This window comes from Setaria viridis, chromosome 2 (genome assembly GCF_005286985.2).
Source record: "Setaria viridis chromosome 2, Setaria_viridis_v4.0, whole genome shotgun sequence".
NCBI classification, from domain to species: Eukaryota; Viridiplantae; Streptophyta; class Magnoliopsida; order Poales; family Poaceae; genus Setaria; species Setaria viridis.
The window spans coordinates 21,473,147-21,500,646 of NC_048264.2; the positions used below are offsets into that span (position 1 = coordinate 21,473,147).

The 27,500-nt window shown below is 46.3% G+C and overlaps 2 protein-coding genes and 2 pseudogenes across 2 annotated transcripts; 3 read left to right on the forward strand and 1 right to left on the reverse strand.

Annotated features, from left to right (window-relative positions):
- The first annotated feature begins 438 nt into the window (after nt 1-438).
- On the forward strand, nt 439-2,265 carry LOC140221858 (uncharacterized). Its single transcript, XM_072291828.1, has 2 exons — nt 439-1,510; nt 2,180-2,265. The coding sequence occupies exons 1-2, from the start codon at nt 439-441 to the stop codon at nt 2,263-2,265; spliced, it is 1,158 nt and encodes a 385-aa protein (XP_072147929.1).
- A 3,638-nt stretch (nt 2,266-5,903) lies between these two features.
- Nucleotides 5,904-6,924, forward strand: LOC117844159 (uncharacterized). The gene has a single exon (XM_034724925.2). It carries the CDS (start codon nt 5,904-5,906, stop codon nt 6,885-6,887), a length of 984 nt encoding a protein of 327 aa, XP_034580816.1. The 3' UTR covers nt 6,888-6,924.
- A 4,152-nt stretch (nt 6,925-11,076) lies between these two features.
- Nucleotides 11,077-22,003, reverse strand: LOC117844158 (elongation factor 2-like; annotated as a pseudogene).
- Nucleotides 13,973-16,993, forward strand: LOC117845960 (uncharacterized; annotated as a pseudogene).
- Nucleotides 22,004-27,500: the final 5,497 nt, after the last annotated feature.

Consider the following 27,500-nt stretch of genomic DNA (forward strand, 5'->3'; position numbering starts at 1 on the left):
GAATACGAGTATGAATATTCATATTAATATTTTTACGGATACGAATTCGGATAATTCGGATACTGGACACCCACATCGTTCCATTTTTGTCGAATACGAATCTAAAACAGAATACACTTATTTAGTGTCCATATTTAAAATGAATACGAGTATGAATATTCGTATTAATATTTTTACGGATACGAATTCGGATAATTCGGGTATTGGACACCCACGTCATTCCATTTTCAGTTACGGGACAGTCGTCAAAAACTCAAAACCACCGCACGGGACGCGTGTACTGTACAGATGTCGGTCACCAACTGGCCTTCTCTTCGGTGCTAAAGCCTAAACCCTCTCCACTAGTCCACCGCTTGTCCGCTTGCTAATCGCGCGCACTCGCAATCAGGGACTGACCAAAACCCCAACCCCTCCTGGTGTCCTCCGCCTGCGCCGGCCATGGCCGCCGTCCGCGCCTCCGTCGCCGCTCGCCGCCTCACGCGCCGATTCCTGAGCAGCTTCTTCTCCTCCCCGTCCGCCGGCTCCGCCTCCGCCTCCCGTACCCTCCTCGGCCACTTCCACCACCCCACCTCGACGGCCCGCCCCGTCTTGGTGCGGTCCGCCTCCGCGCCCGTCTTCCAGCCGCTCTCCGCCGGCTCCCCGCGCCTCTCCCTCGACTTCCTCTCCGCCGACGCCGCCACCTCCGAGTTCTCCCTCTTCGACTCCCACGTCGGGCTCCTGCTCCTCCTCAAGGCCACCGACGCGGGGCCCCGCTTCCTCGTCTGCGACCCCGTCTCCCGCCGCCACGCGCTGCTCCCCTCGCTGCCGGCCGCCGCGTTCTCCGACGGCGAGTTCCTCAGCGCCGCGCTCCTCTCCCGCGCCGCCGGCAGCGGCCTCGAGTTCCGCGCCGTCTGCCTCACCGTCCAGGCCGACCGCCTGCGCCTCTGGCTCGCGTGGTCCGGCGACGGCGAGGTCAGCTGGCTCGGGTTGCCGCCGTCGCGGGACTTCCGCGTCAAGTGGCCCCTCTCCTGGTCGGAGAAACGCTGCGTGCGTGCCGCCGGCAGCCTCTACTGGCACATCAGCAACAACGACTCCGTGCTGGCGCTGGACCCGAACACATTGCGGCTGTCCTACCTGCGGGCGCCGGCCGTGATCTGGGACGACCTCGGGTTCCCCAACTACCGCATCGGGGAGACGCCGGGTGACGGGCGGCTGTGCTTCGCTGCGCTGGACAGCCAGGTGCTGCGACTCTGTGCGCGAGGAGCGGGCGGCGACGACGGGTGGGTGCTGGAGAGAGAGGTGAGCCTCGTCGAGGAGTTCGACGCCCTGACGAACCTGCCCATGGCCTGCCCTTGGCTTGGCAACATTGACCCGGGGCGCACTGGCAAGGTGTTCATCAGGACGTTTGGACATGGGCATTTCTCCTATGATATGGACACTGGGAAGCTGGACCGCCTAACAACAGATGATGGCCAGGAGTACGGGCACCCGATCTTTGCATACTTCTCTGCCCCAGATGGCGGTTCATCAGGTATGCCTCCACCCTCACCTTCACATGCCAATTCACACTGCAGGAATTGCTCCATGGAATGTATAAATTGGATTCCTCATCAATGTATTCTGATGGTATATTAGCTGATGCATGTTTTACATGATGTATCTGTTGTACTTGGAATGTGTTCTATTGATGTGCATATAGTCATGTAAAGAGGCGACGGCAATGGACCATTTGCTACACTTGACCTCTTTTTACTTGATAAAATCATTTCTGCTTGACCTTGCGATCGAAGTACTATTGATGTTAAACTGGTTGCATTGCTGTGGTCTGTGGACAAAGATGGCAATTGATCAGCTTTTTTATACCATTTTCCATGTGATACTTTACCAACCTGCTGATATAAGATATAGGGAGCCCTGTACCGATGGAAAACTTGTTTCACATTCACAAGCTTTGCCATGTTACACTGTTCAAACTAGCACACATTTGGGAATGATATATAATTTGCTACATAAAGTTCAGGCACCTAATCAATGAAGTTTAATGATTGTATCTTTCATGATAGGCCACTAATTGCCTTTGATAGCTGAATTATTTTTAGCACTGACTTCCTAAATGTTACTAGGAGGGAAAAAAAATCTTTTGCTTAGGTGCCTTTTATTCTAAAGTATAAAGTTAACTTTGATATTTCCAATTCCGTAGCTTTAAGGTTTGGCAATGAAACAGTCCTGACATCTTTGCTTCTTGATTTAAGCTTATCAAAAAGTGCTGACTTCTTTGCTTCTTGATTTAGCTTTTATCACAGGTTTCAGATTCTATAATGCAGTTTTTGTTGAATGTTCTGCAATGCTGTTTGATTGTTGATTCTGTTAATGATCTAATGTTATGCTTGAATTTTGGGTTGGCTTATTAGGTCTATTTGGTTGTTTGTAAATTTCCAGTTTAGTGTTTCTTTAGGCTTCCAAAGTAGAGCTAAGCCATTTAGTTTGTGCCTCTGAATTTAGGTACTAAACCTGTGACTGAGGATCAGTGTCATGAAACAAGCAGAGTTTTCAGAATGATTACTGCCCATTCAATTTTTTTTTTGCATGGTTGAAGATTTTTCTTTCAAGTAGAAGCATGTGATTAGTATGACTGAATTCTGCCAAATTGTAGTAATTATGCATGCAGGTTATTTCAAGGCTACAACTCGAATATTACATGGGTCACATTTTTTTTAATCAAAGAGCAGTTATGTTTGCACTTTTTATTTAGCTAGAGAATGCCTGGATGATATGGTGCATTGGAAAATGTTGATTCTTTGGTTTCTTGGTTATGAAGTGTTATGCATCAGCCATACTATCGATGTTCCTGCTTGCTGGTATTTCTTTCTTCTAATTTTCTCGTTCCACAATAAATGCTATCCCTATGGCTGACAAACGTTCCAGATGGTAATGCCTTATTCTCATAAATAATGCCAAGATACCAGTTTGGCGTTTTTTAGTATTTATTAATCTGTCCATGCTTATATGCTTTAGGAAAAACAAGCACATAACAGTGCTGCAGCATTTTACAACTATTTATGGTCCGTTTATCGTGCGCAGTTTGTTGATACTTCTATTCTATTATCTATTTTGTTTGATACTTCTATTCTATTATCTATTTTGTTCAGAACTTGAGATTTAATTCATTTATATAGCTTGCACAGTCTTTTAGAAAGCTCTTTCAAGAAAGGGTTTGATCTACCCTTTAGGTCTATGGGAGTAAGATTAGGCTATGTATTGTGAATACAATTGGCATTTCTTCAATTTTAAGCATCAAGCACATGGCTTTACTTGTTTGACATAAGTTTGTGTTTTTTACTGATTTCTCTTCTCGTTCGCTTAGCAAAGCGCCTACTTGGTTACTTTTGTGTGTACTGTGCTGATAATTCTACCTTCCTGTAATTTAGGGTGATGACTAACAGGATTGCAGGAAGAGGTGTCTTCGCATCCCTCCATGTCCCAATCTCATGCCTCATTCATTCTGCACACGGGGAAGCTTTGAGTACACTGTCCTGTACAAGACTGCATTGCTGTTAAGAAACATCGCCGCTCTCATTCTGTAAGGATGCTGTTGCCTTGTAATCACAGCATGCTTTGGGCTGGATGGTAGCCTGAACACAGACAGCATGGCATTTTGCATCAAGCTGATCTATAAACGACCACAATTTTGCAACTTGCACGTGATGATTGTTCATCCAGTTTGGCTCCTATGTTTTCTTCTCGTTTCGATTTCTGTCACCTCATAGTCCGTATCTTGAATTCACAGTTCAGCATCTGAAGTCTCATGTGCCACAATTCAGTTATTCAGTACTAACGGAACAGGGGTTTTCCATGCTGCATATCACAGCACAGCAACTAGCAGGCAATGGCAATGTCTGTTTACCAAGCAATTCAGTTTACCTCTGGACACAGTTAACACTGGCCTCCTGTGACGGACTGACGGTGAAGCAAACAATCCCATACGATCTCTCATGGATGTAGTATGATTTTGTACGATGATTCCGTTTCAATTGTTTACACAAATGTCAACATACGAAAGAATAGGTCCATAATATTACTTCCCCCGTTTCAAATTGTAAATTGTTTTAGTTTAAGTTTATAAATATCTATATGCATCTAAATATACATTATATTTAGATGCATAGCAAAACCTATATACTAGAAAAGATAAAACGATCTACAATTTGGAACGGAGGGAGTTAGAGGTTGTGCGCTGAAAAAAAGTAGCTTCCCCTGGTTCCGTGAAATGATTCTCCATTCTAATTTTAAAAGTTTATACTAGAGAATTAAAAAAATAGTTTAAGTTTATAAATATCTATATGCATCTAAATATACATTATATTTAGGTGCATAGCAAAACCTATATACTAGAAAAGATAAAACGATCTACAATTTGGAACGGAGGGAGTAAGAGGTTGTGCGCTGAAAAAAGTAGCTTCCCCTGGTTCCGTGAAATGATTCTTCATTCTAAGAATTAAAAAAAATCACTTTCAGCCACGTAACCATTCTCTCAGAGAATCAGAGCTCCAAAGAGAATTAGAGGATGTTTGGTTCAATTTCAATGTAATCGGATTACAGCCGTTAGGCATTAGCATTACACTTATTGGGTTCCACCTACTCCACAGTACGTTTATGTGTAATTACATCCTTGCCTCCCGGTATCACTTCCCCGCACCCTACTCGTCTCCCTCCATCCCAGATTTTCTCTCGCGCCAGTTGTAGCTTCGATATTACTCTTGCACCAATTCTAGCTCCCGGATTTTCGTTTCCATTGCCTAGCCGAACCAAACAATATCAGTATTGTGTTACTTTGTTTATAATACCAGCGCTTTATAATTATTTTTGCGTTTGCGTTAAGGGCCTGTTTGGATACCCTGTGTTAAAATTTATCAAGTGTTAAAGTTTTAACACTCCCAAATAGAGTGCTAAAGTTTAACACATTGGGGTGTTTGGATAATGTGTTAAACTTTAACACCTTTGGTGGGAAATGACTCCATTGCCCCCTCATTTATGGCCGGCGGAGAGAGAGGGAGGTGAGAGAAGGGGTAACCTGGAAAAAAGTGGAGAGGGGACTACTTTTAACACCTTTAGTAAGTTTTAACACTCCCTCCATGTGTTTATGAAAAATGGGGTGTTAAACTTTAACACCCTCCTTTTAACACAAGTGTTTGGATAGAAAAGTGTTAAAAAGTGTTAAAAATAGGGTGTTAAACTTAACACCCCTTCCAAACAGGACCTTATTATTTCTCAACTAAACTTAAGATGGAGGTCTAGACCTTATTATTTCTCAACTAAGGGTCTGTTTGGCAACCAGCTGTTAAAGTTTAACACCCGTCACATCGGATGTTTGGATGCTAATTAGAAGTATTAAACATAGACTAATTATAAAACTAATTGCACAGATGGAGTATAATTCGCGAGACGAATCTATTAAGCCTAATTAGTCCATGATTAGACAATGTGGTGCTACAGTAACCATTTGCTAATGATGGATTAATTAGGCTTAATAGATTTGTCTCGCGAATTAACATAGGGTTCTGCAATTAGTTTTATAATTAGCTCATGTTTAGTTCTCCTAATTAGCATCCGAACATCCGATGTGATACTGTTAAAGTTTAACACCTCGTATCCGAACACCCACTAAACTTAAGATGGAGGTCTACCAAACACCAGACGATGCGGCCGCGCTGTCGGGCACCCATGACCCACCGCTAAACAGTAAACACCCCTGCTGCTGCTTGCTACGCATTGGCAAGCAGAGTCGAAGCACCAAAACCCCCATTCCTCCGGCGGCGCCGATCATGGCCACCCACCGCGCCGCCGCCGTCGCCGTCTGCCGCCGCCTTCTCAGCTCCTCCTCCTCCGCCCACTCTCGCCTCCTCGGCCACTTCCACCATCCCGGGATGACGAAGGACGCCGCCGGCATCATGTACCCGACCCGCACCGAGCCAGGCATCCGGTTCGAGCCCCTCGCCGCCTCCTTCCCGCGCCTCTCCCTCGAATTCCTCCCCGTCGACGTCCCCTTCGGCTTCACCCTCGCTGACTCCTACCGCGGCCTCCTCCTCCTCCGCCAGCCGACCCTCGACGGCGCCCCCAATTTCCTCGTCTGCGACCCCGTCTCCCGCCGCCACTCGCTGCTCCCGCCGCTCCCGGCCACCGCGACGACGGACGGCGGCACGTTCTTTGCCCCCGCGATCCTCTCCCGCGCCGCCGGCCGCCGCTTCGAGTTCGACGCCGTCTGCGCTACCGTCGACGCCGAACGCCCGCGCGCCTGGGTCGCGTCGTTCCGCGACAACGGCTGCAGCTGGCGCGCGCTGTCGTCGTGCGGGGAGGTCAAGATCGAGTTCGATCCCTTCTGGCTGGAGCAGCGCTGCGTGCACGCCGCCGGCAGCATTTACTGGCACATCTGCGGCTGCCAATACGCGCTGGCGCTGGACGCGGCCACCAAGGCGTTCTCCCTCATGCGGGTGCCGGACTTCATCTGGGAGGACCTCGGCCACCCCAAGTACCGCGTCGGGGAGACGCCGGATGGGCGCCTCTGCGTTGCTACTGTGGAGCATAAGGTTCTGCGGCTCTGTGTGCGGGCCTTGCGGGGGACGGGAAGCCACGATGGTTGGGTGCTGGAGAGGGAGATGTGCCTGCGCAACGTGCTCAACGCCGTGCCTGGCCTGCCGGAGCACCCGCTTCGTAAGTCCCACTTCTCCTACTGGATCAGTGACATCGACCCGGGGCGCACTGGGAGGGTGTTCATCAGGACCATGGGATGCGGGCGCTTCTCCTGCCATATGGACACCGGCAAGCTGGACTCTCTATTGACGGACGATGGCCTAGAGTACGGGGACCCAATCTTGGCCTACTTCGCGGCTCCAAATGGAGGCTCAGACTAAGCTTTGGATAATCTGGTTAGTAGCTCCATTCTCATCTTCACATGGCATACAATTTTGCTCAGTGAAAGGCTTAATTGGTATTTTTTACTATATAATGGTACATCATGTGAGTTTATCGGTCGTTGAATGGTTTCACTTTTTGGTCGGATTCTTGCAAGTGATGATTGGCCCCTTTTGGGAGGGCTTCGCTCAAAACAGCTTCACCGGTGAAGCTAAAAATAGTGGCTTCACTCAGCTTCTAGTTCATTTTAGCCTCAGCTTACAAAACGGCTTCGCGCTACAGTGCCTCGTTTTGCGTAAAACAGGTGAAGCCGAAACTAAGATAAGCCCTACCAAACGGGACCTTAGCATATAATGTTGGATGTACCTAGAGACTCAGCGATATCAGTTTGATATGCATAAGAATTCAGAGCACACTCTCTGTCAAACTTGTTGCCCAGAGTTAGGCCATGAAATTATTCAGGTGTGAGTTTGGACAGTCCTGAAATTTGTCTCTCAATAATAGTTAACACGATCAACATCTTTGGTAGTTGGAAATTTGGATATTGCTTGATGTTAACATTATAGTGTTTCATTCAAGAAAATTAGGGATTCTTATATCTGCTACTCTTTTGAATTTCCACTGAGAAAGCTAGATTAAAACAATACTTAACGTATGTGTTTTGTAAGAAGATTGCTTCATTTCGTCATGGGCTATGCTCCTAATCCTTAGAATGAGAAAACTAACTCTGATTAGAATATAAAAGTTTCTTGTCATCCTGTGTGGCCATATAGTATTAACTGTACACATTCAATTGTCCTTCCTTGAAGTCCACACAAGGCTCAATGCTTCAAAGTGTTGATACTTTTTGGAGACTGATCAAAGTGATGTGTGTTTATTCTATGACATATTAAGTCTTCAAGTTTTCTGAAGTTGCAACTTCATGCAGATTTTAACTTCAAAATTGAACTTGGAATGGGCGTCCCTTTTTGTTTTGATCCAAAGTGACATTATTCACTTTTGGTATTAAGTTTGTGTCACCTTTACATTATTTTCTTTTGGTATTAAGTTTAACTCACCATAAAATTCTTGCATATTAAGTTATGGTCAACTATACTATCAAAGAAATGTCATTGGTAGAAGTAGTATCACTTTTTTATATTTTTCATATGCTTGAATAGGGACATTTTTCAAGATGAATCTCTTATTATTTGTTAATTACTCTATCTTTGTCAGGAAATTTTGGTTATAATTACCCTGTGACTATGCCTTTTGGAGGGTACACCAATCATATAATTCACTTCGTAATGCTTTGGTCATACAATCTTCCAAAGAAAAAAAATTGCAAGTGAACACTTGGTTCTTGTATATCTCTGAAACTAATATCAGATATTTTGGATTCTAATTGTTGTGGATGTCAGTGTCATTATGAACCTTGTTTTCCTTTTGGCAATATGAGACTCAATTTCTGAATTATTGTATCATTATTTTGTATTAATGCCATTGCTTCTCATCATTGTATTAACTGTGTTCCTACAGAAAAAAAAATCTAAAGTTGCTATTCTCTTTCTAGAAAAAGTCTACAGAAAACTCAACACCTGCACTTTTGCACAACGATTGCAGTTTTTTAGCTTGATACAAAGTAATGTGTATGCTTATTCCGAACCATAACATAGATGTAACCTTGCTGAATATACTCATGTAGAAATTATCTGAAGCTGCAGTACTGTAATTCTGATTTGGACTTGAATGGCCTTTACTTCTATTTTATTATCTTCAGAGGTGACAGTGTGAAAAGCACCATGCTTTTCTTGCGTTTGATTTTTTCTTTGTGATCTAGATGGTAGAAATATTATTAATGTTGCATGTTTTGGGTATGGCTGTTTTCTTAGATAGGGGCATTATATATGCGGTTTTGTACAGTAGCTGACGAACCCCTTATCAGTTATTACTGGTTAATAACTCTATCATCATTAGGTGGTGTTGGCTGTTATCATTGTTGGGTGATGTTGGCTGTTGTTGTCATACAGTTCAATTAGTAGCTATTAGTTCATCTGAATTTTTACAGTCTTGTGGAAAGTTTTTACTAGAAAAGACTTTGGTGCCCTGGATATTAGAGATGCATATGATGGATGCTTTTTGCAGTTACTTTTTCCTCTAATCAATGTTTTGGTCTTATACAAGTCGCTCTTTCTTGCTTGCAAAACTCTATTTATTTGATTCACTGCAAGTTCTGCTGACATTCTGCCTATCTTATGATTCAGAGTGTAGTGACTACTGGGACGACATGTTGCATTTAAGCATCGCTGCTTCACTAGCATCACGCGGCCTTCATTCAGCATTAAGCACAGTGACCTCTTGGTTTTTTTTCTTTGTTTTGAGTGCAGCAATATAATGCTAAAATGGAATCTACCAAGTTCTATAAGCATACTTTAGACTGGTGTAAATTCAGGAAAGAGTAGTTGTGTAGTAATCTGCTACTGTTTGTAGGTTTCACAAATGAAAATTTGACACCATTCTGATCGTAGGCAAACAAAACTGTTGTCTAAGATTCATTTCGGCTTCATATATCCATGTGTTGTTGCCTGATGCTCCAGTTCCAGCTGGCTACCGCTAACTATCGAATTCTATGTGATGTCCTCTATAAATTAACATGTTTGCTTTGGAAACTTTGCGGCAAAGTCCTTTTTCTTAAATGTTTGAAACGAAAATAGAGCTAAGCTGGAACCTATGCAATTCTGCACATGGAAAGGCTGTTTGTCTTAACTAGATACTCCGATATGGATACGGATACACAACATGCAACACGGTGATACTCATATGCTATTTTTCAAAAACACTAATACCAGGATACATGTGTTGGCGCGAAAACGTATCACACCGTCACACGAGCACTTGAACATGCAGCACAGAGACGCACCTTGCTACGCCACTATGCAAAACTGGCCAAGCTGTTTTGGCATACCGGCTATATCGGTTTCACCCCAACGAAGGACCAACAAACGCTCACCCGGGAGGGATCCTGTCAGGCCAAGCACACCCAAGAATATTCTTAATCGCTTTAGAGATGCATGAAGAACCAGAAGTGTGGAATTGAAAAAATTAGGACAAAGGAATATGCAGAAGAAAGAACCACTTAGATGATCGAGCTTGCATTCATGCCTACACCTACAATAGGAGGGAGCTCTCGCACAAGCGCATTACATTATGTGAACTCCGGTGAGGGCTTTTTTCTCCCGAAACAAGCCAATTCAATCGTCTTAACTTTCAACAGTAATTACTTACTCCCTCCTTTCCAAATTGCAGGTCGTTTTGGTTTTTCTAGGTTCATAGATATTATTATGCATCTAAATATATTATATATCTAGATGCATAATAATATCTATGAACTACAATTTAAAATTGACGGAGTACATTCTCAGGCTTCATCTTAGCCTAGCTCTAGATTTTACAATATTACGTGTGTACACTATACCTAAACTCTAGGCTTGTACAAGACCAAGCCACTACTCGTTCCTTTTTTATAGTAAAAAAAAGCCAATATATATATATATATATATATATATATATATATAACACATAGATCAACCGTCCAGCAAATGTGATCGTTGATCTAACAGTCGCACACTACGAGGTCCCGGTAACCAGGGCATGACAAAAAAACAGCGAAGAAGATATCAAACGAGCAAGCCTCAACTTCAAATGCAGATGCAGTCACAAGAAGATGCAAAAGTACGATATGAATTTCACTTCAAATTAGGCATCACGTAATTTCCATTCGCCACCATATCATTTCAGATAGCAATATATAGTCTCCAGTCTCCACAGCTTGCTACAACGTGAAAGTGGAACCCATGCAACTCACAACTAGAGGGAAAACGATATGAAGAGTAGTTCTCTCGACAACATACAAAGTGTTTGGGAGGAGGGGGCTAAATTTTAACCTCCGTCATATTGAATGTTTGGATACTAATTAAGAGTATTAAACTTAGACTAATTACAAAACTAATTGCAGTAATTGCAGAATCCCTAGGCTAAATCGCGAGACGAATCTATTAAGTCTAATTAGTCCATGATTTGACAATGTGGTGCTATAGTAACCATTCACTAATGATGGATTAATTAGGCTTAATAGATTCGTCTCGCGATTTAGCCTAGGGATTCTGCAATTAGTTTTGTAATTAGCTTATGTTTAGTCCTCCTAATTACTATCCGAACATCCGATGTGACAGAGCGTATCAACTATAGCGGAAGATACACGAGACCCGAAACTTCAGTGTCATCAAACTCCGAGAGAGGGGGGTCACCTGTTTCTTCAGCCCCTTCCTGACCTCTGAGACCATCCTTGCTGCCAGCGTGTATTCCTCCAATGGATCAGACGGCACCACATCCCAATGATCAAACACACACTGATGGAATGCCTGGCCCGAGGTTGAAGAGGTAAGTCTACTGGAGAACAGAAAGGACTCGTATACAGGGAGGTATGCCTTGATATTGTAGAGTGAGATACCAGGCCTCAGTATCTCCTGGAAGACTAGTCCTCTGTTCTGGCTCAGAAGGCTATAGATGCTAGGAAGTGTACTCTCAGGAGCCTGAATCTCCACCATATATATAGGGCTAGTTTGGCAGGGTTCCGGTTCCTCTGAAAACGACTCCAGCTTTAGCTCCTATGGTGGAGTGGCTTCTCTGCTCTAGCTTCTCCTTTTGGAAAATTGTTTGGCAAAAGGGCTCTTCCATATAGTTTAAAATGGTTAGATAAGATGAAATACCTATAATACCTTTTCATTTTCCTTTTCTTCCTATTTATTTTCCTTCTTTTCTCTTCCTATTTCCTTTTCCTATTCCTTTTCTCTCCTTCTTCTCTCTCTTCCCTATCCTCCCACCACCCGCTCCCATCCACTCTCCCCCCGCCGCCCACAACTCCAGGCCTCCCGCTATCGCTGTCGGCCTCCCCCCGGCCGCCTCCGTTCCCGCCTTCCGCCTCCTCCCGGCCGTGGCCGTCTCCACCCCCGCCTCCCGGTCGTCTCCGCCCCCGCCATCCCCGTCGGTCGCCGCCCGCCGGAGCTTTGCCGTCTGCCGCCGCTCGCCCGCCCAGAGGTGCCTCCGCTTGCCTGCGAGCCCTCCCCCGAGGGCAACAGTGGGCAACGAAAAGGAGGAGCCGCAGGAGTCCGTTTTTTCGGCTCCGCCGGCCCGAAACAGCTCCGGAGAGGGAGATTCCCGGGGCCCCGCCGGTGGAGCTGGAGCCATTTCGGGCGTACCACGCCCTTTGGCACGGCTTCGGGAGAAGCCGCTCGAGGAGCCGCTCCCGGAGCCTGGCCCAACACGCCCATAGGTTCCATCAGCCTTGGCTTAGTTGTGAGCTGGGAAGCATAGATGGCTCTCCTGGCCGTTGGAATGATCTGACCACCACCCCTGTGAATAGCATCAACATGGACAACAACGTCACAGACCTCAAAGCAAATGCCACGCATGTTCTCCTCAGCCAATGCTCCTTCTTTTGACACCCATTGGAAACCAGCCACAATAGAATCCTTGATTTCATTCAGGTACTGTACTCCCTTACACATATCAACAACCATGTTTGGGCTAGTGGCCTCAGGTCTGAAGCACCGTATCTTCTTGGCAACATCCTTGTCCCACCCAAACTCATCAGAAAGGATCTTGGACCGCACCTTAGGATCATCACGTGGATCAATGCGACCCTCATCAATAGCCTCAGCCAGTCCCTGTTCCATAGGGCGAGCTTCCATATAGAGACAATTGTGTTTGTTATAGGACTTGCTCATAACAGTTCGGCAGGATCTCTCAAGAACAGTCTCACAGAAGGAGACAATAGTAAGTGAGACAATAATTGGAGCACCACCCATGAAGTTTTCCTCCAGATCCCTCAAGCACATGTCAAGGGGAAGACCTCTAGGTCCAGCAACAATGTGCTCACCAGACTCTTCAATTGTGCAGACAACCATAGGATCTGACTTTGCCAGATGCTTCAACCTTCAACTAGCTTGGGAAGATCAGAATTATCCCTGCACTCAACAGCAACACTCACAACAGGGGACATGGAGAATTTCATCACTCTGAGTGGACATGTATCAACCTCCTTCTTATTTGTCAGAGTAGCACTCTTTGTGATGAACCAAAGTACGAAATAGCGGGCTATAGCGCCGCTATAGCAGGGCTATAGCGTTTTGGAGGCACAGGTGCTAAGCTACAGTGCATATTGCCGATATGGCCGCTACGGTTGCTATAGCATTAAATAGCGGCGCTAAATGGCATAGCGGCATATACCCTGTAGCGCCGCTACAACGGAATATTCAGGCGCGGGCCAAAATATGTAGGCAGGCCGATTTCCAGGCTTCCAGCACTTGTTCGATAGCCCAATAGATCGATCGTGTATATGTGCTGCTCCTACTCTCCTTGGAACCCTAGCACCGAAGCCTCCTCACTGTCATTCCCGTCCAAAAATCGTCGCCGCCGCCGGCGTCTAAATCGCCTGAGCTGAGAGATGAGACCGAGAGGTGAGAGTGCATCTCCCCTAACCTGCCATGGCTGCTTGTGCCTGGGCCTAGGACTCTCCTCTGCTGCACCTGCACACGGCAGGTCAGCAGCACGCCATCTCCTCTGCAGCTGCACCTGCACACACAGCAGGTCAGTAGCACGCTAGCACCAGAGGTAGCACCGCAGCAAGCTAGCAACAATGTCTCAGGAAACACCTTCAAGCACAAATCCAAATCAGAATGAGCCAACCGGCCAAGGCAAGTGCTACAAGCCTACATCTTTCATATATTATTATATTTCAATCTTTCTTCTATATAGTGTGTAGTAGTACTCTGTACTCTAGTGTGTACTGATTTTCAATTTCAATTTCAATTTTCATTTCAATTTCAGACTTTCAGACTTTAAATTTCTGCAGTACTCTACTGTGTACTCTAGTGTAGTACTGTAAATAGTGAAATGTGAATCTGTGATAGTAATATACTAATATAGTAATATAGTATAGAAGTTATTTATTTGGATAGCTTATTGTCTCAATTATTTATTATTTTATTTTGATTTTGCCGGTGACATTAACATTATGTACACTAATTTGTAGGTAATGGCTTGTCAAGTATAGCATCAACAACACAAACATGTTCTTTATGTGTTGATTCAGCAGACCCAGCTTGGAAGCATTGCACATTGCCAGATCCAAGGAAGAAACATTCACTAAGGTGCAACTATTGTGGTAAGATTTGCAGTGGTGGAATTACTCGTATCAAGTATCACCTTGGAAAAGTGCCAAAGTCCAATGTGGTTAAGTGCGACAAAGTTCCATCTGATGTCAAGGAAGAGATGGTTAAGTTGTTGACAAAGAGTATTGAAGCCAAGAAAAGGAAGGCTAAGAAGGTGGAGGTAGATAGAGCTGTAGTGGACTTGAGTCATTCAGAGGGAGAAGAAGCAAGTGATGATGGTGGCAGTGCCATTGTGCTAAAGTCAGTGAGAAGTTCTTCAAGTGGCCCTATAGACAAGTTTTACAAACTTACACCAGAAGAAATTGTAAGAGAAAGGAAGGGCAAGGGGCTTGCTGAGAAGGTCCAATCCAAGCTATCAACTGAGAAAAGAGAAGAAAAGAGGGATGTACATCTGCCAATTTTTCTATGAAGCAGGCATTCCACACAACACAGTCCTGCTTCCTAGCTTTTCCCTTATGCTTGAAGCAATTGGAGACTATGGTAGAAATTGGAATGGGCCTAGTCCTTTTGAGATGAGTGGGAAATTCCTACATAAAAGGAAGAAGAGGGTGCTGGATGGATTCAAAGCACACAAGGATTCTTGGGAGCTTAATGGTTGCACTGTCATGACAGATGCTTGGACAGACAAGAGAAGTAGGGGGGTCATGAATTTGGTAGTTCACAGTGCATATGGGGTCTGTTTTCTTAGTTCCATTGACTGCTCAGCTGCAAGGAAAGATGGGAAGTAAATCTTTGAATTAGTTGACAATTGTATAGAAGACATTTGGGAGCAAAATGTTGTTCAAGTGGTGACAGACAATGCAAGAGTGAATGAAACAACAGCTACTTTATTGAAAGCAAAAAGGCCCTCCATATTTTGGAATGGTTGTGCAGCTCATTGCATTGATCTAATGCTGGAGGACATTGGAAAGCTCCCATCAGTTGAGCACACAATAACAGAAGCAAAGACTTTGACTGTGTTTCTTTATGCGCATACATGGGTGTTGGACCTGATGAGGAAGTTCATTGGTAAAGACTTGGTTAGAAGTGGTGTTACTATGTTTGCTACTGCATATTTGAACTTGAAGAGCTTGCTGGACAACAAGAAACAACTGATGAGGCTCTTCAGGTTAGATGATCTAAATGAAATGGGATATCTAGACAAGGCCAAGGGGAAGAAAGCTAGCAGAATTGCCCGCTCTGAAACTTTTTGGAAAGGAGTTAATAGTGCTGTCAATTTCTTTGAGCCTTTGGCTATTGTGCTAAGGAGAATGGATAGTGATGTACCAGCTATGGGGTTCTTATATGGCTGTTTGTTAGAAGCAAAGAATGAAATCTCAGCAAGGTTTGATAATGATTTGAGCAAGGTTCAGCAAATCTTTGAGATAATTGACAAAAGATGGAACAACAAGTTGAAGACACCGCTACATAGGGCTGGTTACTACTTGAACCCACATTATTATTATCCAAACAAGGTGGATATTGAGCTGGATGAATCATTTAGAGAATGTTTAATAACTTGCAGTACAAAGATGGTTGATAATGTAGAAGTTCAAGACCAAATCATTCAAGAGCTTCAGCAATATCAGGATGGGGATGGGACATTTGGAAAGGAGATTGCCAAAAGGCAATTGAAAAACAAGCATTTTGATCCAGGTAATGCCTAACTTGTTTAGTTTTTTTTTCATTCATAATTCTAATAATCTAGTAGTCAGCCATTTAAATGTTTTTTCTCCTTGTTTGAAGCTAAATGGTGGCTGAACCATGGAACAAATACACCAAGACTCAGGAAATTGGCTGCAAGGATTTTGAGTTTGACATGCAGTTCCTCAGCTTGTGAAAGAAATTGGAGCACATATGAGCAAGTAAACAGTAAAGACTTGTTTTCCTTACTGTATTTAGTATTGCATTTCTGATTTTCTTTTTACCTACATATAGGTCCACACAAAGAGACGCAAGAAGCTTCAACATGCAAGGATGAAAGACCTTATCTTCGTCAAGTTCAACTCTAAACTCAAGCAAAAAAGAGAAACTAAGATTAGAGACCCTATTGAGAAAACAATATCTAATATTTTAGAAGATGAAGATAATGAATGGATCACTGGGAGTAGACCAAATGCAAACTCAGAACAAGAGCAAGAACGTTCATGTGCTCAAGGTCAAGGTGCATCATCATCACAGGGAGCTGCAGCAGCAACACAACCAAAAAGGAGAGGTGTACAGCTCGAGCAACAAGGCAATAGGAAGAGAAAGAAGCTAATCCCTGTTCTTGAAGAAGTGCAGACTTCCTCTTCTGAGTCAGAAAATGTTGACCTTGATCTGGCTTCCTCTCCAGCTGCTTCAGATGATGATGATGATAATTCTCATTCTGCCTCTTTCAACTTGTCTGATTGAATGAAGAATTTGAATCTATGATGTCTCAATGTCTGAGTGAAGTGTGATCTTGATTCTTGAACTATGAAAGTCTAAACTCCAAATTGTTGAGCTATGCACTTGTTTGTTTTACTTATTTTTTATTTGGTTATGTCTCTAGAGTAAAATGTACTAAACTTGATACTTGTCTGACAGTCTGAGTGAAGTGTGTATTGTTTTAGTAACTAAAATATTAATATTTGTCATGTCTTTTTGCAATCTGCTAAATGTATTAGCGCCGCTATAGCGGACGCTATAGCACTCATAGCGTTTTTGGAAGGCCTCCGCTAAGTTCCATAGCCCACGATTTCGTACATTGTGATGAACTGATCCAAACCATAGCAAGAGTGTTGTCACAAGGAACATCGTCAATAGACTTGTTTCTTTCCCATCCAGATAATAGTACGTTGGACATTCTTCACATACAGATCCTTCTTCTGGCCAGGGACATAACTGGGACCCATGATCCGAACCTTCATGCCAGTTGCAACCCTCCCTGAGAATACCTGACCAAAGGCAAAGAATCTGCTCTTGTCGAATGCTGGAATCATCTTGGAAATATACAACATAAGAGGACCTTCCGGATCACAGTTTCTGATAAAGGTAGCATAAATATCATCAAGAGGTCCTTCATACAAGTTCTCCACATGGTACTTCTGTGCCTTTGCTGGAGAGGGAAGATGGGATATCATCATCTCAAGAAGGGCAGTACTTGCTGGTAGCCATGTTTGCATAACACGCTTCATAAGATCCTTGCCTATAAGCTCCTTCACATCAGCCTTTATGGTCACATCGAGTTTCTGCAACATAGGCCACAACTTATCCTTCTGATCATTCATGCAGATGTTGATAATTTTCTTGATTGGCTCATAGCAGAATTGAACAAACCTCTCTTACAAGTAGCAGAGCTAGTGTTCATGGTCGTCCATTTCTTTGTGGTTGGATCAAAGAAGTTCTCACCCCAAAGCCTCTTCATCTTCTTTGATTCATCAACTCCAAACTTGGATGCATACATCTTGGCAAATCTAGAGAGGGTAAAAGCCCAACCATGCAGACCAGCAGGGAAAGCAACAGTCCCCTTCTCTGGGTAGACTTGGACATCACCAAGCAGCTTATCTTCATATGTTGCAATAATGACATTGGCATTCTCAGATACGGGAGTAAACCCGATGCGCCTCCTCACCATCAATCTGAAGTTCAAGGAAGCACCTGTCCATCTTGTTCACGGTAAGGACAGGCCTGACCCTCTCACCAAGGGCTTGGCGAAGCACAGTTTCAGTTTGTACACAGACACCTGCAACACAATCAACCACCACCAGTGCACCATCAGTGATGCGAAGAGCAGCTATGACTTCCAAAGAAAAATCAACATGTCCAGGTGAGTCAATAAGGTTGATCAAATACTCACTCCCATCTCTTTCACCACTATAAGTCTTGAGTGACTCACCAGTCATCTGATAATAAAGAGATATACCAGTGGCTTTGATTGTAATACCACGCTCTGCTCCGTCTGCTCGAGTATCAGTCATGCGAAAATCACTAGCAACTTCATGGATGATAATCCCAGCAGCTGCCACGAGGGAATCTGCAAGTGTAGACTTGCCTGCAAAGAGTAAATAAAATATATAAGAAAAGAAAGAAAAAAAATCTAAGATTCAAATAAATACTCGGTACCAAGGTGTGACGACCGACCCCTAATCTTCCGAGTTAGTCTGGATCGGAGCCCTTGATCATAGTCATCTGCCTTGTTTACCGTGCCTGAGTGCTCAGCCTTCAGCCGATCCCGATCCCGACCCCGGAAACCCGACCCCTCCCCGCTTCGCTCCTCTCCCGACCCCGGCAAGCTCGGCCCGCCGTCGGATCCTTCTAATCGTCCTCAAACGTCCGTTCTATCCGCCCGGTGGACCCGCGAGATCTTTTCCCCAGATCCTCCGCGGCAGGCGCACTCGAGTTGCATGCCCGCTTCAGAGTCTCCCTGCCGCGTGGCTCGTCTTCTCCGATGCCCGCCGCGCAGTTTTGTCTCTGGCTCGCGACCAAGTGGGTTCTCGCGCCCCCTTCCCCAATGGCAGCGGAAGCCCCTCTGCAACCTTTCTGCAGAGCCTCGCCTCCCGCGCCCATCATCACGCCGCCAGATCCCGGCCCCAGAGCCCGATGTCGCCCGTCTTTTCCGTCACTTCGACCACAGTCGCGCCGCCTGGTCTCCGCTACACGACGATTCCCCCATCGCCAACCCTGACCGTGGCAGCAACAGCTCCTTACCCCGCCCTGTCAGAAGCCGCCCGACAATCTGTTGCTCCGCGCTCGCCCGCGCGCCCGCGGCTGCCTGTCTTCTCATCTGTGCGCCCTCGATTCTAGCGTCGTTAAACCGGTCGCTTCTATCAAATCTTCCGCATGGCGACGCCCGCCTCCGCCAAATCTCAACCACCGGTCTACCCGCTCCTACGCCGCCCTGACGGCAGAGCCCAATGACTGCTGGCGTCACCCCCGGAGTCCTGCACCACCGCCCTCTTCGCTCAATCGTCGCCCCGGCAGAGCACTCCATTGCTTCTCCCCGGCCTTCGCGCCGCTCCCCTTCTCTCTCTCCCGCGCCGCTTCCTTTCTCCGCTCCAGCAGCTATAAAAGGAATGCACCAGCCGCCGGAGTTCCCTCCGCCATTGTTGCCTTCAGCCATTCTCTCGCTCCCTGCTCAAGCTCCTAGCGCCACACACCCAGTTCTGGAGGAGCTCTTCTCTCAGCTTCTCCCTCAGTTTTCTCCAAGTCGCCCAGCCGCTTGCTCCTCAGTGCTGCGTAAAAGCTTACTTGTGATCTGCAAGAAGCATCGCCGCCGCTGGAGCATTGCCGGTCTTAGCCGTTGTTCAAAGCTTTAGTCCCTCCGCCCAAGTCTGCTTCTTCCCGACCCCAAGCTTTCCTTTCAGGAAGAAGGTGAGTTGCTGACCCCAGTCCGCTTCGCCCGACCCCTCCTATCCGCCCGACCCCGGTTCCGTCTCGCCCGACCCTGTCTGTTCCGCCGACCCTTATCCGCCTCGCCCGAGGGTTCGGCTGTGATCTTTTTCTTCAACCCGAGGGTGTATGTGTAAAATTTAGGAACCCTTCAGCGCTGTGTCTGAGGATTCCTAGTATATCACATCCTCTAGTTCAAGGATCAGATCATAAGTTTCTTCCGACCCTTGCTTTTTGATCTTCACCAGCTCTCTTGAACCTCCCGGCCCTCCTGCTCTTTGTCGCGAGTTTCTGGGCTCAGGCGAGCCAGTGTTGCTGTTGAAATAACCGTCTATGCTAACTTTTGCATTGCATTCGTGTAGAGCTGCACCTCGCCGACGGTTTCTACGAGCTACACCCGGCGCCAGAAGAAGAAGGTGTAGCCGAGCTCTTGCCCGCTGAAGCCGAAGTCGCCCCAGAAGTCGAGCAGTTTCCTTCCTCTTTGCTCGAAGGCAAGCCTCGGTTGCATGAGAACCCTATGTGTTTTACCAGACTTGCGCATGCCTTCTGTAACATGCTTGTGCATTTACGTATAGGAGTTGTTTGAAACCCTAGATGCATGACGTAGTTACCCATGATCTGAGCACTAGCTGTTGGACCGAGTAGTTGCCTTGCTTAACTAGGAGACGGTAAAAGCCGAGTGATTCCCTGTCACTCGCGAGTTGTAGGAGTTGCATGTTTTCCCTTCTGTTACAACTATAAGGACGATGGACGGGGCAGGGTTTGGTAACTCTTTGGTGGATGGATGGTTGCCTCGTCTGTCTATGAAATCTTGCTAAGGCCCGACAATGGTGGTGTTCGTGATCAAGTGTTTGAAAGTACTAGCCTCATACTTAGTATGGGATGAGGAAGCCTAGTACCGGATTGAACCTAGACGTGAGCGGTCGCCCCATTGTTCTTGGAACGGAGTTCCCCTGCTGGTTGTCGCACGTGGTGGCAAGCGTGGTCACAGGACGGCAGAGGCCGGGCCTGTGGAACCTTGCACCAAAGGAAATGGGCCCGACACGGGTTAGGGGATTGATGGGAAAGGCCGACACATGAAGCGACCTCCGGGTGCGCGGATGTCGTGAGGCTAGGTTCACCATGCATGGTTAAAGAACTCGAATCGATTCGTCTGCCTCTCACAGTTTGAGATTGCTTGATCGCTATGTCACCCTGAGTAAATGAGGAATCTGCTGATGACGTGTTTGTTGATTTATCTTCACATCTTGTTTGGCTCTATGATTGCTTAGAATAGGTTGCAAAATCTAGACCGGCTAATGAACTTAGAACCGGAGCTAAAACTTGGAAATAGGGTTTTACTTAGTGCTTTTGGCAAACAAACCCCTCAGCCAAAAAGCCCTGCATGTCTAGAAGGAGGAGTTTTACTCCTATCGGTTAAGTCTTGTTGAGCTTAGTAGCTCAGCCTTGTTGTGGCTCCTGTTTTTCAGGTGAAGTTGCTGCTCCTGACCCCTCTCTTGCTGGCGCTTGGCCGCCCCAGCTTCCGCCGGGCTGGACGGTCGAGTGGGACCCCTCCTCGGACGGCGAGGAGAGGAATCAGTGATGTTCCGGCTAGCCTCACCAGGACATCCGACCCCGACGAAATCTTCCGCTAGTGTTTACCTCTGTTATTTCTTTTGAACCTTGTCAAACTCTGATGTTGGTTTTTATGGTCGAACTAAATGGGTAAAATTGCCTAACTCAGTGGACTCGTTGTACTCTCTGGAACCACTCACCTTCGTGTGGGTTTGCTAAACTTGATCCTGTTCAAGTGGTCAATCGGATGAAATCCGACGGCACTTTGTGTTAACTTGTTTTAGGCGGGAGTGTCGCATGTTAAGGCGGCTTAACCCTGCGTGATCAAGCTAATCCGAAGTGGATCCGCCACACAAGGACTCACAAATGTAGAGGCATAGAAAATTAAGCATGCTGGTCTGTAAAACAGGTATTAGTGAAATATCAAAGCACCAAATAAATAATGAGAGGATAAAAGAAAAAAAGAATGTCAATTTAGAAAAAGTTTTGATAGACATGGATAGCATACAAGGATAGATTTGCAGCATAGCAATGCATAGAAGCATCAATCCGCAACAATGTAATCTTAAATCTCATACTAAAACTTTTACACCCTTGAAAACAAGGGAACAACTGTAAAAATTTTCAAATCCTAAGGATAATCAGATTTTCCAACCTTAAGTTATCAAATGCATATATCTTTATTCAAGTAAACCTATGGTTGGTAGTATCAGTTATGCTAAGATGTAAGATCCAAAATAGATCTGTGACTAATAGAGCAATTGCAAATTGACAATGTCGAGTAGTTATAAGTTAAAGAAATCCAAACATATCAAGGATTATTAGAATAGGAATGTAGGTCATTGAGTGCAAACATTACGCAGGAAGATTTAGTGTATGTTAAACATCAACGCATCAAAAAAATCTTTTTCAGTCTTATGGTACATACCATGGTCCACATGAGAAATAACAGATATGTTACGAATGTTATTCTTTTTGTCCATAATTCTTCAGAGCTCTTCTGCCATGAAATTCACCATCTTGACTGCTTTTGAAAAGCACACGACGGATATAAGATCCCTGTATTGAGAGGGCAACCGAGTAGTTAGAGTAGCACAATAAAACTTGTGCGGAGCACTATAGCATGGAAAAAAAGAAATATGTCAGTACCCAGGTCTACAAATAACTATGGTTGGCATACTCAAATAGCTCTAAATAAGCTGTAAACAGCTATCTTTTATAGAAATATTATAGCTTGCAATAAGAGAACAAGGAAATATGTCAGAGTGCTTCACAGACCATAAAAACAAGGGAGAAAGAACAAAAACTAATATATTCTAACACTTTTAAAGTAGCTACACTAAACAGCCTGCACATATACAAGCATGTATGTATAGATGACAAGCCAGAAGTAAAAATAAATTAATTAGCCCAAGTTTAACACTTGGAAGAACAAAGTAATCAAACACTTGTTAGAAATGATTAATGCTACACACAAGAGCAAAACAATTTTTCAGAATACTTCACAAATGACAAAATACTGTAAAAGGTAACATTGCAAACAGTGCATAGCAGGCAACAATTCAAAGCAGCCTAACTATTTACCACTATAACACTAAAAACGCAAATACATATCAGGAACGCATAACTCAATTGACTAGAAAATACATGGCAACGCACTGCCAAAGGATCTATCAAGATTCTTAGAGTGACATTTATATATCAGTCAGGAATAAATTAAGTAAAGATCTAAGGCACCAAGATAATTCCAGATAACACATGGGTATGGTGTGGCGGATCCACTTCGGATTTGCTTGATTAAACATGATTAAGCCGCCTGATATGCGACACTCACGCCTTAACCAAGTAAACACGAAGTGCCGTCGGATTTCATCGGATTTAACCACTTGAACAGGATCGAATAGCAAACCCACACGAAGGCGAGCGGTTCCAGAGAATACAACAAGTCCGCTGAGTTATCAAATTAACCATTTAGTTTGGCCATAAAACAACATCAGAGTTTACAAGGTTCAGAAGAAAAACAAAAGAAGGTAAAACAACGAGCGGAAGCTACTTCGTCGGGGTCGGACATCCCTGGTGAGGCCAACCGGGACATCAGTGATCCCTTTCCTCGCCGTCTGAGGAGGGATCCCACTCAACCGTCCAACCCGAAGGGAGTTGGGGCGACCAAGTGCCAGCAGAGGAAGGCTCAGAGGCAACAACTTCACCTGAAAAAGAAGAGCCACAACAAGGCTGAGCTACTAAGCTCAACAAGACTTAACCAATAGGGAGTACGCTACTCCACCACTTCTAGACATGCAAGGCTTTTTGGCTGAGGGGTTTGTTTGCCAAAAGCGCTAGGTGTATCCCTACTTTCAAGTTTTAGCTCAGGTTCTAAGTTCATTATCCGGTCTAGGTTTACAACCTATTCTAAGCAAACATAGAACCAACCAAAAGGTATATACAATTATCATCAAACCATGTCATCATCAGATTCCTTTCTTACACAGGGTGACATAGCGATCAAGCAATCTCAAACTGTGAGAGGCAGACGAATCGATTCGAGTTTCTTAACCATGCATGGCGAACCTAATCTCATGACATCCGCGCACCACAAGGGTCGCTTCCTGTGTCGGCCGTCCCCATCAATTCCAAGGCGCGTGTCAGGTCCAAACTTCCCTTGGCATGCAATGCTCCACAGTCCCGGTCTCTACCGTACTGTGACTGCACTTGCACCCACATGATGCACCATGGGAACCTCGCTCCAGGGACAGCAGGGGTATAAGCCACGCCCTAGTTCAATCAGGTACTAGGCTTCCCCATCCCATACTAGGTATGAGATTAGTACTTTCAAACATTTGATCATGAACACCACCACTGTCGGGCCTTAGCAAGTTCCATAGACAGACGGGGCGATCAGCCGACCACCAAAAAGTTACCCAACACCTTGCCCCGTCCATCGTCCTTATAGTTGTGACAGAAGGGAAACAACCAACTCCTACAACTCGCGAGTGACAGGAAATCACTCGGCTTTTATCGTTTCCTAATTAAGCAAAGCATCTACTCGGTCCAACAGCTAGTGTTCAGATCAAGGGAGCTAAGTTATGCATCTATGGTTCCAAACAACTCCTATACGTAAATGCACAAACATGTTAAAGAAGGCATGCACAAGTTTGGTAAAACACAGGGGATTCATGCATCCGGGGCATGCCTTCGAACAAGGAGGAGGGAAGCTGCTCTTTTGCTTGGGCGGCTTCGGCTTCTGGAGGCAGGAGCTCGGCTTAATGCTGAAAAGTCCCCAAGTTTTACACATACACCCTCGATTCAAGGAAAAAGATACAGCCGAGCTCTCGGGCGAGGTGGAGAAAGGTTGGCGGAACAGACAGGGTCGGGCGAGACGGAACTGGGGTCGGGTGGATAGGAGGGGTCGGACGAGACGAACAAAGGGTCGGTAGCTTACCTTCGTCTTACAGATGAGGCTTGGGGTCGGGAAAGAACAGGCTTGGGCGGAAAGACTAAGGCTTGGGACCGCGGCGAGGATGTCCGGTGGTACTCCGGCGGCGGTGGTGCTTCTTGTGAACCACAAGCAAGCTCTTGTGCAGCACGGGGAGCAGTGGCTGGTGGATTGGGGAAGGTGGTGTTTGAGCGGAGAGGAGAGTTCCTCAGACTTAAGCGGTGGCGCTGTGAGCACGAACAGGGAGCAAAGCAGGAGAGCAGCGATGGCGAAGGGGAACTTCGGCGGGGCTCTGGCATTCCCTTTTATAGCTGCGTGGACGAGAGAGAGGGTTGGGGCGGTGCGAAGACCGGGAAGAGCGATGGAGTGCGCTGCCGGGGCGGCGATTGAGCGACGAGGGTGGTGGAGCAGGACTTCGGGGATGACACCGGCAGTCATTGGGCACCGATGGCAGGGCGGCGCAGGCGCGGGTTTTGCCGGTGGTTGAGATTTGGTGGAGGCGGGCGTCGTCGTGCGGTGGATCTGATGGAAAAGACCGGGGAAACGGCGCTAGAAACGAGAGCGCACAGGTGAGAAGAAAGGCGGCTGCGGTCGCGTGGGCAAGCACGGAGCAACAGATTGTCGGGGGCAGAGCTCTGACAGGGTGGGAAAAGGAGCTGTCACTGCCACGGTTTGGGTTGGCGGAGGAGGAATCGTCGTGTAGCGTGAACCGGGGCGGCGTGACTGTGGAGAGGTGACGGAAAAGACGGGCGGCATCGGGCTCTGCAGCCGGGGGTCTGGCGAGGTGATGATGGGCGCGGGCGGTGAGGTGCTGCAGAAAGGGTAGCAGAGGAGCTTCCGCTGCGATTGGGGAAAGGGGCGCGGATATCCATCTAGTCGCGGCCGGCGATGGGGCGGAGCGGCGGGCGCCGGAGAGGTGGAGCCACGCGGCAAGGAGACTCTGAAGCGGGCATGCAACTCAAGTGCGTCTGTCGCGGGAGATCTGGGAGAAAGATCTCGTTGGTCCACCGGGCAGTCTCGGTGGTCCACTGCTCAGATTGAAGGGAGGCGTTGCGGGAGGACTTAGAAAGATCCGGCGGTGGGTTGGGGGTCGGCGGGGTCGGAACTGGGGGAAAATGGCGAGGGGTCGGATCACAGGGGGTCGGGACCGAGCTGGAGGTTGAGCACTTAGACTTGATAAACTGAGACAGGGGATCAGGGACTCGGATTAAGATTAACGTGAAGGATTTTAACCGAGGTCGTTACAGCCTACCCCCCTTAAGAAGAATCTCGTCCCGAGATTCGGATGTAGAAGTAACCGGTGGGGGTGTGTAGTCCTTACCTCCTTGGCTAGAAAGAAAACCTGGGAAGTGCTTGTTCAAGTACTCTTCTGTTTCCCACATTGCCTCATCCTCCGTGTGGTTTCTCCAAAGGATCTTGTACATTTTGACCACTTGGCGTCGGGTGCGCCTCTCCTTCTGGTCAAGGACCTTGGCCGGGTACTCTGCATAGGTTAGGTCAGGTTCGATCTGAAGCTGTTCCTGTTCTAAGATCTCGGTTGGGACTTGGACACATTTCTTCAGTTGAGACACATGGAAAACATCATGTATGGCCGGTAGCTGTTCTAGGAGTTGGATCCGATAGGCAACTGGTCCGCAATTTTCCACAATCTCATATGGGCCAATATAACGGGGAGCCAATTTTCCTTTTACTCCAAACCGTTGCACTCCTTTTGTCGGGGAGACCCGAAGATATACATGGTTACCAATGTCAAACTGTAGGGGTCTTCTTCGCCTGTCGGAGTAACTCTTCTATCGGGATTGGGCAGCCTTGAGATTTGCTTGGATTACCTTCACTTGCTCTTCGGCCTCTACCACTAAGTCAGGGCCATAAACTTGTCTCTCTCCCGCTTGAGAGCAGTTCAATGGTGTCCGACATCTTCGTCCATACAATGCTTCAAACGGTGCCAGCTTCAAACTGGCTTGGTAGCTATTGTTGTAGGAGAACTCCGCCAATGGTAGGCACTTGTCCCAATTTTTGTCATAGTGGATGACACAAGCTCTCAACATGTCTTCAAGGATCTGATTGACTCTTTCGGTTTGACCATCGGTTTGAGGATGATAGGTTGAGCTACGGATGAGTTTGGTGCCCATGGATGCTTGTAGCTATTCCCAAAAGCGTGCTACAAACTGAACTCCTCGATCAGAGATGATGGTCTTAGGCACACCGTGTAGGGAAACTATGCGATCGAGGTACAGCTCTGCATACTGCTTGACTGTGTGGGTGGTGTGGACAGGAAGGAAGTGGGCAGTCTTGGTCAGACGGTCCACTATAACCCAAATGGAATCATGTCGCTGCGACGAAAGGGGCAGTCCCACAATGAAATCCATGCTGATATCTTCCCATTTCCAAGAGGGAATAGGTAGGGGCTGTAGAGTACCCGCTACCTTTAGATGATTGGCCTTGACGCGTTGGCAGGTGTCACACTCTGAAACATACCGGGCAATTTCCAGCTTCATTCCGCTCCACCAGAAAGTTTGACGGAGATCATGGTACATCTTATTGCTGCCTGGGTGGATTGAGAACTTGGAGAGATAAGCTTCATTTAGGATCTTCTTCCTCAAGTCGGGGTCGGCTGGCACAACCAGTCGGTTTCCATAATACACTTTTCCAGTTTCATCCTATCGAAACGGCTTATACCCTTCATCCTTCAAGGAAATCTTCCTTGTGATCCGCCTTACTTCCTCATCCTCCACTTGTGCTGACCTTATTTGGTCTTCGAAAACAGACTCAAGGGCAATGTGGCCGAGGATTCCATGGGAGATAATCTCGAAACTGAGTTTTCCATCTCATGACACAAAGTTTCGGTGAAGGTTGTTGCCGACAAGCAGTTGCAAAAGGTCTTGCGGCTAAGAGCATCGCCCACCACATTGGCCTTGCCGGGGTGATAGTGCACTTCCAAATCATAGTCTTTTATCAACTCCAACCATCTTCTTTGGCGCATGTTGAGGTCGGCTTGGGTGAAGATATACTTGAGGCTCTTGTGGTCGGTGTAGATGTTGCAGCGGGTGCCCATCAGATAATGTCTCCATATCTTTAAGGCA